Source organism: Polyodon spathula, chromosome 24 (assembly GCF_017654505.1).
Source record: "Polyodon spathula isolate WHYD16114869_AA chromosome 24, ASM1765450v1, whole genome shotgun sequence".
Classification (NCBI taxonomy): domain Eukaryota; kingdom Metazoa; phylum Chordata; class Actinopteri; order Acipenseriformes; family Polyodontidae; genus Polyodon; species Polyodon spathula.
Genome location: NC_054557.1, coordinates 24,823,501 through 24,837,005, shown reverse-complemented (window position 1 = coordinate 24,837,005; position 13,505 = coordinate 24,823,501). Strand labels below are relative to the sequence as shown.

The window sequence follows — 13,505 nt, the reverse complement described above, 5'->3', positions numbered from 1 at the left end:
TTTGCAATTAAACTCAAATAAGACTGATTTGGGCAACCTGACCTCTAATATAAAACCTGAAGTAAAGAATATCTGATTCTGATTTGAGTTTTGAGGCACATATTCAAAAAATTATAAAAAAAAGTGTCTTTTTATCATCTACGAAACATTGTTAAAATTAGGTCTTTTCTTTCTGTGGCTGATGCAGAGAAACCAACACTCTGTAACACAATTTTTGTTCCTGGGTAGTAAGTGTTATTTCCAAATTGCTTATGCCTTATTTTGAAATTTACCTATTTCCAATGAGAAAATGGGTGAATGTGTGTCTTTTCGTTCACATAAAGTCAGAAAAAAACAACATATGAATCCAAATTAACATGTATTTATACTAAAGTAATACAAAAATGACTACAAAAGATTTAGAAGCGAGTAGTTTTTCCAGATTTACGATTATACTGTAAATCACTTTCACGAATCAGCCCCCAAATGTAGTCTCCCATCATGTTCTCGTTATACTGTCCTTGGTAGCGGCGTTCAAAGTCCAGTATATCCTGGTGGAAGCGCTCGCCTTGCTCCTCAGAGTACGCTCCCATGTTCTCCTTGAATTTATCAAGATGAGCATCAAGGATATGGACTTTGAGGGACATCCTACAGCCCATTGTGCCGTAGTTCTTCACCAGAGTCTCAACCAGCTCCACATAGTTTCGGCCTTGTGATTGCCCAGGAAGCCCCGAACCACTGCAACAAAGCTGTTCCAAGCCGCTTTCTCCTTACTAGTGAGCATCTTGGAGAATTCATTGCACTCCAGGATCTTCTTTATCTGTGGTCCGACAAAGACACCGGCTTTGACCTTTGCCTCAGACAGCTTAGGGAAGAAGTCTTGAAGGTACTTGAAGGCTGCCAACTCCTTATCTAGAGCTCTGACAAATTGTTTCAGAAGGCTCAATTTGATGTGCAGTGGTGGCATTAGCACCTTCCGGGGGTCCACCAGTGGCTCCCACTTGACGTCGTTCCTCCCCACAGCGAACTCGGTCCGCTGTGGCCAGTCCCGCCTGTGGTAGTGCGCCTTGGTGTCCCTGCTGTCCCAAAGGCAAAGATAGCAGGGAAACTTGGTAAAACCGCCTTGGAGACCCATCAGGAATGCCACCATTGCAGCCTCTTGGTGCCATCTCAGAAAAATGCAGATATGTATCCACTTGTATCCACAGGCAGCTGGAACTAAACTGAACTGGTGGGCTTAAGGCCCCTGTATTTATACTACTATTTATATTACTGGAAAGTTCTAGAAGTTACTCCAAGTTTACTCAGCACTGAATCTATCTGGAATGTTCTGGAAAATAGGTAAATTTCAAAATATCACTGTCCTGGTCACAAAAGCAAAGTTTGTGGGGAATAATAGCCATTTTCTATACTTTTGAGGCATAAGCAATTAGGAAATAACACTTACTACCCAGGAACCAAAAAAAATAAAAAAAATAAATTGTTACACAGTGTAATTCATCCTTTCGTTTCATCTAGACTTGATTATTGGAATGCTTATTTACCACGCCTCATCACATTTACAGCTTGTTCAGAAAGCAGCTTTGAGGGTTCTCTTTAGAACAAAACAACAGGATCACAGAATTGATTTTAAAATCTTACTTTTAACATATAAAGCACTAAATAAATGGCTTAGCATCAGATTACATAAGAGAGATACTGTCCCCATAAAAACCTTTTTGCACATTAAGGTCGTAATGGAAAAGAAAGACCCAAACGTAACCATGGAATTCTGTGATAATATTATGGAACAATGTGATTCGCCCGGTATTTCTGTTGTTGGAGTTGAATAAATGCAAAATTCCAAATGAGATCCAGTCACCCAGCTGGACTGAATACTAAAAGAGTTGCTTGACGCTAGATCTCTTAACATCTGCTGTATAATAAACTCCACATGGGTCTGAAAGCAAGCCCTTATCTGCCCGCTGGTTCTTGTCCTATACTTAAGAACACAAGAACATCTACGAATGAGAGGAGCTCGTCCGGTTCCCCTAGCACCTGCTTCATCTCAAAACTTAGTCAAGTCGGGTCTGAAAGGATCAAGTGATTCTGTCTGAACAGGACTCTATAGCCCTCACCCCCCTCTCTGTGTGAAGTGTCTGTTTATCTCCACTTGATTTCCAGCTGTGTCCTGTGGGCCTGGTTTCTGTGCTGTGTTTACAGTACCTGTTCAGGTTAACTGTCAACTCCTTTTCATTTTAAACACTTCAGTCATGCTCTCTCCCCAATTCTTTTTTGTTCCAGGCTGAATAGACTCAGTTCTTTGTTCACAATGTCCAGACCTGTACACAGTACCCTGCATGTGATCTAATTTTGGTGACCTACAGGCCCTGTTGTGATGTGTAGTTCAGTACACCCAGAAATGCTCCATTAGCACTTGCTGAATAATTCCGACAGTGTTCCGTTACCTTAGGTCCGTAGAACGCTCCATCCCCAAGACTCAGCTCCCACGGCTCTCCAAACTCCTTCAGACTGTTCTCCAGTTGCTATTGGAAAAAAAGGAAAAAGATTTCAATAAGAACGAGTGTGTCTGCTTTCCATGTCTGTGTAGTGATCCCCAGGGATACAGGGAAATCTATTCCAATGCTGAAACATATAGATACTAAAGAAACGTGTCTAACTCTTGGTAGCAATCCCTGAATCCCAGGAGTGTCCCGCACTTCACCTCCTGAGCTGCAGCCCATGAGGGATCTGTACTGTACTTTATTTAAAGTACTTTAACAGACTAGTACTGAAGGACACAGCACTGTCCATATTGTAAATCTATTACAGGCACACTCTTTATCTATTACACCTCTTAGACCAAGACCCAAACACAAACATTCGAATATTGTAATTATATTTTAAAACAGTATTAATTCAGTATTTAAACAGAGTGGGCTAGATGGTCCACGGTTTTTACTCCTAATTTCAAACAAACTATGACGTTTAAGTTAGTGGTTTGTAAGTGTACTAAAGTGGTTCTTATCTGTTCAAACACATTTCACATGTGCAAAAACAACCCCAGTTAGAAGAAATGGAGCAGAGATATAAAGATGTGGTATCTAAAAACAGGCAGACTGAAATACAAAAAGGGTCAGCCCTATAAAAAGTGTCAAGATGCAATGTAAAAGTTCAATTGCATCTTGAATTGCTTTAATCAGAAAACAGAGGACATTGGGGAAACACAGCAGCAGCTCAAAGTCAAACAGCCGCATGTGTTTTTCTGATAACAAACAAGCTGAAACTCTGAGCAGCTGATTCAAATTCAGCACCGTTCTGAGACACGGGCGAGGGGAGGAGCAAACAGCACAGCAGAACAACGCAGTTAAACAAGGCAGTCTTCCCAGCGACAGCGATTGGGAGAAGTACAGGCGTGGAAAAGTACAGAGCAGTTTAGAAGCAGTTTGAAAGCAGGTTGACGCCTGCAGAAGAAACTAAACTTCAAAAAAAAAACCCTCAACATGGTCTTCAAGCCAGTAATCTGTGACACCTGCTTGATGTGGGAAATCCGAGGAAACCCAGCGGAGCTAAACCAAGTGTGCGTAAAGTGCCGCGCGATCCAGGATTTGCATAAACTAGTAAGTATGCTAGAAATGGAGCTGGAAGAAGTGCGACAGCAACAGGATCTTGAGGAACTGGCACACCCACAATTCATGGAAGTCTGCATCACCCCTAACAGACTGAAAGCCACCAGGGACACAGAAGGTCAGAACAGCTGGGTTCAGGTAGGCAGAAGCAGGGAAAAAAAGAAACTTCCTCAAACACAACCACCAGAAATCAAAACAACCAACAAATTTGAGTCACTTCAGAATTTTGATGAGCAGAACCAACACAAGAGAACGAAAGGAACAACATCCAGGACCCCATTGACAGTGGTGACCAGACAGCAAAAAGAAGGGAGGTCATGATTGTTGGGGACTCCATATTGAGAAACACAGCAAGTTCAATTCACAGTTTGGACCCCCTTACTACAACAGTGTGCTGCCTTCCAGGAGCCTCGGTCAAGCACATCACTGAGAACGTGACAGGCTCCTAGAACGAACAGGAGACGACCCGGTAGTAGTCGTCCACATCGGTACAAACAACATTGGAAGAGACAGACCAAAATCCCTGCAAAACAAATTCAGAGAGCTAGGAAGGAAATTAAAAGAGAAAACCAAAACTGTGGTATTTTCTGGTATACTACTGGCACCTTGCAAAGGACCATATGGACAGCTGGAAATAATTAATCAAAACGCATGGCTGAAGACGTGGTGCACACAGGAAGGCTTCACCTATCTTGATCATTGGACCACATTCTACAACGAGGACTATCTGTATAGACGGGACGGACTGCACTTAAATAACAAGGGAACCAGTCTACTTGGAGAAAAGATCCTCGAGCAGGTTCAGAAGCATTTAAACTAGAAAGGAAGAGGGGAGAAATCAACAAAAAAACAGAAGGGAGACCGCATCAAAACAAGAACAACAACTCAGGTAAGACAACCATTAAATGTATTTATCTAAATGCTAGAAGTATCAGAAACAAAATTCTAGAACTTGAAGCTACTGCACTAACAGGTAACTATGATGTGATAGGTGTTACAGAAACGTGGTTGTCTGAGAGTGATGGGGACGAATATAATATTTGTGGGTATACACTGTATAGGAAAGACAGGCAGGACAGAAGAGGAGGAGGGGTAGCGCTATACATAAGAAACAGTCTTGAAGCCCAGGTGTTAAACCTGGACAAAGAAAATAAAGCCGAATCAATATGGGTCAGAATAACAGACAAAAATTCAAAGGGCATAATAATAGGAGCATGCTATAGACCGCCAGATTCAGACGGTGAGCAAAATAATCTGTTATACAATGACATTAGAAATGCGTGTAGCAAAGGAGAAGCCATACTAATGGGGGATTTCAACTTCCCCCAAATAAAATGGGAAAACCCGATGGGTAGCACAAAGGATGAAATAGAAATGGTGGAAATGACAAATGACTGCTTCCTAACACAATTTGTCAAGGCACCGACTAGAGGGGAGGCATGCCTTGATTTAGTCTTTTCAAATAACGAAGATAGAATAACTAAAACAGAGGTCAGAGAACCACTGGCAAACTCAGACCACAACATGGTCTCATTTGAAGTGTTTTTTAAAACCCCAAAAGTAATGACTAAAGCTAAGGTTTACAATTTTAGAAAAGCAAACTATGAAGGTATGAAACAGAGACTAACAGAAGTAGATTGGAGTAAAATAGAGAAAACATCCACAGAAGAAGGATGGTTGTTCTTCAAAAATGTAGTACTAGAGGCGCAAAACAATTACATCCCTAAAGTAGACAAATCTAAATGTAAAACTAAATTGCCAAAATGGTTTAATAGATCAATTAAAAAAAATATTCAGCGAAAAAAGGCACTTTACAGAGCATTAAAAAAGGAACAAAAAGAAAGTACGCAGAAAGAGTACACAGAACTGCAAACGCAAGTCAAAAAGGAAGTTAGAAAGGCCAAGAGAGAAATAGAAATGAACATTGCTAAGGGAGCTAAAACCAATTCCAAAATGTTTTTCCAATATTACAACAGCAAGCGAACATTCAAAGAGGAGATTAAATGTTTAAGAGATACAAATGGCAAAATCGTAGATGAAGAAAAAAAAATAGCAAATATATTAAATGATTACTTTTCACAAGTTTTTACAAAGGAAGATACTGACAACATGCCCCACATGTCATCCAGTTCCTATCCAGTTTTAAATAACTTTAGCATAACTGAGGCAGAAGTGTTAAAGGGACTAGGAGCTCTTAAAATAAACAAATCCCCTGGGCCGGATGAGATCCTCCCAGTAGTACTCAAAGAAATGAAAGAAGTAATTTACAAACCGCTAACCAAGATCATGCAGCAGTCTCTTGACACAGGGGTGGTACAGACAGACTGGAAAATTGCAAACGTAATACCGATCCACAAAAAGGGAAACAAAACTGAACCAGGTAACTACAGACCAGTAAGCCTGACTTCTATTATATGCAAACTTATGGAAACTATAATGAGATCCAAAATGGAAAATTACCTATATGGTAACAGGGTCGTGGGAGACAGTCAACATGGTTTTAGAAAAGGGAGATCGTGTCTAACTAACTTGCTTGATTTTTTTGAGGATGCAACATCGATAATGGATAATTGCAAAGCATATGACATGGTTTATTTAGATTTCCAGAAAGCTTTTGACAAAGTCCCGCACAAAAGATTAATTCTCAAACTGAACGCAGTAGGGATTCAAGGAAACACATGTACATGGATTAGGGAGTGGTTAACATGTAGAAAACAGAAAGTACTGATTAGAGGAAAAACCTCAGAATGGAGTGTGGTAACCAGCGGTGTACCACAGGGATCAGTATTAGGTCCTCTGCTATTCCTAATCTACATTAATGATTTAGATTCTGGTATAGTAAGCAAACTTGTTAAATTTGCAGACAACACAAAAGTAGGAGGAGTGGCAAACACTGTTGCAGCAGCAAAGGTCATTCAAAATGATCTAGACAAGATTCAGAACTGGGCAGACACATGGCAAATGACATTTAATAGAGAAAAGTGTAAGGTACTGCACGCAGGAAATAAAAATGTACATTATAAATATCATATGGGAGATACTGAAATTGGAGAAGGAATCTATGAAAAAGACCTAGGAGTTTTTGTTGACTCAGAAATGTCTTCATCTAGACAATGTGGGGAAGCTATAAAAAAAAAGCTAACAAGATGCTCGGATACATTGTGAAAAGTGTTGAATTTAAATCAAGGGAAGTAATATTAAAACTGTACAATGCACTAGTAAGACCTCATCTTGAATATTGTGTGCAGTTCTGGTCACCTCGCTATAAAAAAGATATTGCTGCTCTAGAAAGAGTGCAAAGAAGAGCGACCAGAATTATTCCGGGCTTAAAAGGCATGTCATATGCAGACAGGCTAAAAGAATTGAATCTGTTCAGTCTTGAACAAAGAAGACTACGTGGCGACCTAATTCAAGCATTCAAAATTCTAAAAGGTATTGACAATGTCGACCCAAGGGACTTTTTCGACCTGAAAAAAGAAACAAGGACCAGGGGTCACAAATGGAGATTAGACAAAGGGGCATTCAGAACAGAAAATAGGAGGCACTTTTTTACACAGAGAATTGTGAGGGTCTGGAATCAACTCCCCAGTAATGTTGTTGAAGCTGACACCCTGGGATCCTTCAAGAAGCTGCTTGATGAGATTTTGGGATCAATAAGCTACTAACAACCAAACGAGCAAGATGGGCCGAATGGCCTCCTCTCGTTTGTAAACTTTCTTATGTTCTTAACAAGACACAACTGGGCCAAACTTGGGTCAGCCCTTTTTAATTTGACATGACATCTTTACACAGGGTGGGCATGTACTTGTAGATCTCACATCTTCATATGGCTGGTTTGTTTATTCTAACCTGGTAGTCTTGAACCTATGAAAATCAACCCATGAATCCAGACTGCGTGGTCATATGAGGTTATTACATATAGGTCATAATGTCAATTCATTCAAAGAAACATGGAAACTTGTATTACAAAACCTAATACAAGTGCTTACTAGTACAAAGCCTACAAATCCTAAAGTACACAGAGTTTCATGAAAATACATCTTCATTTGCTGTGTTTTGAACAAAAACATGTGATGCAAGACTGTTCAGAGCAGTCTAGAAAAATCATTTGAAACGACTGGGCTAGCTGTGGCAATTCCCTACAATTCCCAGAAAGTCCTGTCCCTTACAGGTACTCATGGTAGTTTTCCTCAACCCTTTATATTCTAACTTGGCTGAAGTAACTACTGTTTAGAATTTGAATGGGCATATATAAACTGTTTGAGAGTGGTGTGCAACTATTCAGTATGAACTGAAAAAGCAGAAGGACACATTTTGACATCGTGCACAGCGTGGCTGGGGATTGCTTTTTTACTGATAGCTCAGTAAAGTTCCAGCCAGCCACTCTGTGGGCTGAACTGCATTTCCAAACAGTGTCCATCTCCACAGAACACAGTCTGCCACAGTGTCAGAGCAGTACCTTCTCAGCATGATCCCAGATCTGAATGTCTCCCAGAAACTTCTCTGGGCGAGTGGAGAGGTACAGCTGGAAGGAGAAGCCAAAGACTGCATAGACCGTGCGGAGGAAATCCAGACAGTCTTTTATCTCCTGCTCAATCTGTGATGAGAGGGAGAGAGAGAGAGAGAGAGAGAGAGAGAGAGATTGAAATACTTTACTTTTCAAAACAGACTTTACAAATACAAAGCTTGATATACTTCTAAAGTTATAATAAGAGACTTCAACAATAAATATTTATTAATACAGTACATTCTGTGCGACAGTTTAATGTGTATGTTATGTCTGTCTGAGTGTTTAGAAAATTCAAATAACCACTTACTGGTACCCAAAAATAAAAAAAGATTCAAGTGAAAATATGTTATATGGTATTTAAATTCAAAGGTACCAGATTACTTCTTGTTACAGACTCTCTCTCATGGTCTATCAGTGATACTGACCTTCAGCACAGGAAATGACCAGGTTGGAGGATGGTATTAAAAATCTATATTAAATTAAATACATTTAAATACCTAGCATTATAATATTCAGTACAAAGAAATGGGGCAAGTGAAGTGGCTCAGTGGAAGCAGCACAGGCCCACCTGCTCCATGGTACAGAAGATGTGGGCGTCATCCTGCTGAAATCGCCTCACACGGGTTAGTCCGGTCAGTGCCCCCGACAGCTCATTCCGGTGTAACACCCCGAAATCAGCAAAGCGCATGGGCAGCTCACGCCACGACCGTGGCCGGTGACTGAACATCAAACTGAGGAGAAGCAAAAGGAAGAGGGAAGTCCAGTTCTGGATTTTAAATACATAAGTTATGTGATAGCAGTCGAAATATACTCGCTGGACACGATTAGAAACCCCCAACTAATACCGGGTTGCACACTGCATACAAACAATAAATGGTACCAATAAAATGCCAGTGAGTGTATAATGTTGATTCCATCTACAGTGTGCCTGTCACCAGTACCACTGTCTCTTATCTTTCACAATCACTGATGGTATAGAGGCCAGACTACAGTTTCTGGGACCTACCAGTGTCCGGGGCAGTTCATGGGCTTCAGTGCGAAGGTCTCGTTCTCCACCTTGAAGGAGAACATGTTGTCACTGTAGTGCTGCCAGTGGCCCGAGGTCTCCCACAGCTTTGCGTTGTAGATGTTGGGTGATGCCACCTCCAGGAAGTCCCTCCTGTGGTACTCCTCCTGTCACACAATGACAATAATCCATTACTCTGTATGTTAATGGAGGCAATATGACCTGTTGATAATCTGTTTTGATTAACAATATGTGTTGTGATCGATAAAGGTGACTATGACAGTCTAAAGCTAAAAAAGATTGGAGTTATTGCTGCCATGAGGTTTTGTTTCTCTCTCTCTATTCCTATAGGCAACTAATTGTTCAATAATGACTGAGTTAAGAGAGGAGTGTTAAACTGGATTAAAGGAGTGGGTCTGAACTCTGTTTGCAGGTGTCTTACCCTGATGAAGTCCATGAGTGTGTTGTAGATGAAGGCCCCCTTTGGGAGGAAGAAGCAGCTTCCAGGACTCAGATCATGGAAAAAGAACAACTCCTGCTCCTGCAAGGGGCAGAGAATCACAGAACAAAGAAGAACCATCAACCACCCCGGCATCTCAACCAAGAACCATCAAGCACCCCAGCATCTCAACCACAAGAACCATCAAGCACCCCAGCATCTCAACCAAGAACCATCAGTCACCCCGGCATCTCAACCAAGGACCATCAGCCACCCCGGCCTCTCAACCAAGAACCATCAGTCACCCCGGAATCTCAACCAAGGACCATCAAGCACGCCGGCATCTCAACCACAAGAACCATCAGCCACCCCGGCATCTCAACCAAGAACCATCAGCCACCCCGGCATCTCAACCAAGAACCATCAAGCACCCCAGCATCTCAACCACAAGAACCATCAAGCATCCCAGCATCTCAACAATGAACCATCAGTCACCCCGGCATCTCAACCAAGAACCACCAGTCACCCCGGCATCTCAACCAAGAACCATCAACCACCGCGGCATCTCAAACACTGCATCTCTGTTTTCCAGACTGTATTTCATGTCCATGTCAAGATTAAAACTCACAATAATGTTAATAAAAATAACAAGTACCATTTATGCCTGTAGGTCATATTGCCTTCATTAACATACAGACTACGTAATCCAAGTAATACACATTCAGTAACACTCTGGCTAGTCTCCTGACAAAAAGTTTCCATGTTTTACAGTTCTAGAATCACCCATATATGCTCCCATTCTAATACTCTTAATACGTCTAAACCAGGTTTCTTCACAATCAGATAAGTGTATAAAGAGGTATGTAAAGCTCTAAAGTGTGACATTCGTACATATTCCTGGCCACACAAGTTCCCCTGGAGTGATATGCATTCCCATCGGTTTGTTACCTTGCCAATTTTGCGGTGGTCGCGGTTCTTGGCTTCCTCCTGGACTCTCTCCCATTCCTTCATCATCTTGGAGTCAGGGAAGGAGATCCCGTAGATGCGCTGAAGAGATTCCATGTCCGCACGGCCCTCCCAGTACGTGGATGAGTTCTAAGTGGCACAGCCAAAAGCTGGGCTGTTATTTCTTTATTTTTAAATTGGACATACAGTAGATGCCGCTTATTAGCAACCTCTCGGTTCCCAGCAAAAAGTTGTTATTAAGCGAACGTTAGCAAGTGAAAAGCCACATTTTCAAACGCATGTATATGGAAAAATGATGTATACTATAGTTGTAGAACCAGCGCACTGAAATACATGTTAAAAAATAAACACGAAAAACACCAAATATCAGAACAAACTGTTTAGTAATATTACACAGGTGTGTGAAACAAAAAAGTATACCCAGTACTGTATTGCACACAGTACTACAACAACATACTATCTATATCCTTAAACAGTAAACACTCTTACAGGACTGCCATTTAATACACAAGCATCATCTTAAAAGAAGTAGTGGGCCGATTATTTATTTATTTTTTTTATGATTCGCTACCTACAGCTGTAAATCTCTCTCAATTTTGCGTGCAGCTTCGTAGTCAATTTAAAATTCGGGATACCGCAGATTTTGAGATGCCAAACTTTTCTGATACCCATACTTGTTTAGCACCGGGTTCACACAGTGCCTCCAGAATCCAAACTTTATCAGCTATAGAAAGGCCTACACGTTTTAAAGCCATGATCACACACAACCATCAGACTCAGTAAATGTACTGCTGCATTCTGAAAACGGATATAGACACTGCGATGCGTACGCATGATGTATTCCTGTGCAGGCTGTAGCCATAGAAATTGTAAAAAACGTTGTCATTAAGCAGAAGACAGTTGCTAATTTCTGAATTCCATTAACTTAAAAAGTCTATGGGATGGGATTGGTTCCTTTGAAAATGTTGTTAATAATCGAAAGTTGTCTTCTACAGCATCTACTGTACTTTACAACACGTATATCTCAAGGAATGCACTCTCTAATCTGTGCTGTAGCGCAAGGAGGAGCAATATTCCTTGCAGATTCAGCAGGAGCACCAAAGCCACTGCTCCCTCTGGAATTCCCAGTGAAGTGTAGCAGCTGCAGGCAGGACATACATGAACAGGTGAGACCAGCCAAGTCGAAAGACCATTTTATCACATGATTTGAATGGACTGAAGAAGCCTGTTCAGTGTGAGGCCGTTTCAATTCTCCAGACAAGCTCACAGGGAGATATAGAGAGAAATGAGAACTTAATATTGAAGCTGCTTACCGTTTCATTCCCACAACTACAACACATAGCTCATTAGCTTGTTGGTTCGCTCAGTGAATTTGCACATACATGCAGATGCGTCTATTCTAAATGTAGCAGGGACATTACATTAAAAATGGTTGGGTTGTTACGCTGATCTGTAACTCCTCCATTTAGATTACTACTAATAAACATTTTCAAATTCCATAAACTATAAAGGAACTATCTGTTTTTTTTTTTTTTTTTTTTTGCATTGTCCAATTTCCGTAAATTTAAAGCAGTTTTATTGAAAATAGTGTTAAGTCATGTTTTGTTGTTAATTTGCTTGTGTAAGTTGCCTGCAGATTTGCACAATGTCAGATTGTCTGTAAAAGCAGTATGTTCTATGCAAATCAGTCATGTGCTTTCCAGACCACTCTACACTCCAGCACAGAAGCACCTAACTTTCTTTTACATTAGCTGATTTCATTTTTCTAACTTACCATATGACGTACAGCTCAGTAGAAAATGTGAAGTTTGGTTTAATCAGCAATTCTAAGGTATTTTCTATTTTATGAAATGTAAGATTTAACCTGTTTTTTATTTTAATGCTCTGATAATGCCCTATCCATGTTTCTCTCCAGTTTACTGCAGTGCAGTTGATTTAAAACTAAAAATAGAAACCCAGGATTTGTGTGGGGATCCTAATTACAGACGTTGATCTGTAATTAGGATCCCCACACAACTGATTTTGATGACCTATGCAATGTTAGTTGTTGCAATTTCACAGTGCTCCAGTAGGTGCTGGTGTTTTCTATGAACTCAGAACAGACTCAGTGATGAGAGATGTTGTGAGGGAGGCAACTCCAGTACTGCATGCTTTCCACAGTGCAGTGCAAACAAGCTACCTTGTAGATCTTCAAGGCCTTGATTTTTCCAGTATGTCGGACGTGAGGGCCTCGACACAGGTCGATCAGGGGCCCGCACCTGGAGAGCGAGAAGAGCAGGTTAGTGCAGTGCACTGAGCAGAGACATGGTTGCACAAAAGTGCTTTGACACAGAAAATCTCTTTCCTGTATATTCTATTCTACAGGTATACTGGTATAGACAGAGCTACAGAATTCTAGTACATCTTACCTCATATGTATTCCTATTGTTTTGAAGGGCTTCTTTATAATCTATAATTTGTTTGTGAACATTGGAAAAACACTGCAGCTCAAAGTCAAACAGCAGCATGTGTTTTTTTGATAACAAACAAACTGAAACTCAGAGCAGTTGAGAAGCAGTTTGAAAGCAGGCTGACGGCTGCAGAAGAAATAAACTTAAGTCTTCAAGCCAGTAATCTGTGACACCTGCATGATGTTGGAAATCCGAGAAAACCCAGCAGAGCTAAACCAAGTGTGCTTAAAGTGCTGCCCGCTCCAGGACTTGCATAAACTAGTAAGTATGCTAGAAATGGAGCTGGAAGAAATGAGACAGCAACAGGATCCTGAGGAGCTGGCACACCCACAGTTCATGGAAGTCTGCATCACCCCTAACAGACTGAAAGCCACCAGGGAGATAGAAGGTCAGAACAGCTGGGTTCAGGAAGGCAGAAGCAGGGAAAAAATGAAACTTTGTCAAACACAACCACCAGAAATCAAAACATCCAACACATTTGAACCACTTCGAAATTTTGATGAGCAAAACCAACATCAGGAGAACGAAAGGAACAACATCCAGGACC

General features: G+C 41.0%; 1 protein-coding gene across 2 annotated transcripts in view; it reads right to left on the bottom strand.

Annotated features, from left to right (window-relative positions):
* The window catches only part of LOC121298804 (threonine--tRNA ligase 1, cytoplasmic-like), a 58,315-nt gene that overhangs the window by 20,437 nt on the left and 24,373 nt on the right, over window positions 1-13,505 (bottom strand). For both annotated transcript variants that reach the window (XM_041226032.1, XM_041226031.1), the window contains 7 exons: window positions 12,688-12,766; window positions 10,491-10,637; window positions 9,546-9,644; window positions 9,104-9,270; window positions 8,666-8,828; window positions 8,047-8,184; window positions 2,427-2,504 (listed from right to left, as the gene is read on the bottom strand). In XM_041226032.1, the coding sequence (XP_041081966.1) occupies window positions 2,427-2,504; window positions 8,047-8,184; window positions 8,666-8,828; window positions 9,104-9,270; window positions 9,546-9,644; window positions 10,491-10,637; window positions 12,688-12,766 (871 nt within the window). The remainder of the gene's footprint in view (window positions 1-2,426; window positions 2,505-8,046; window positions 8,185-8,665; window positions 8,829-9,103; window positions 9,271-9,545; window positions 9,645-10,490; window positions 10,638-12,687; window positions 12,767-13,505) is intronic.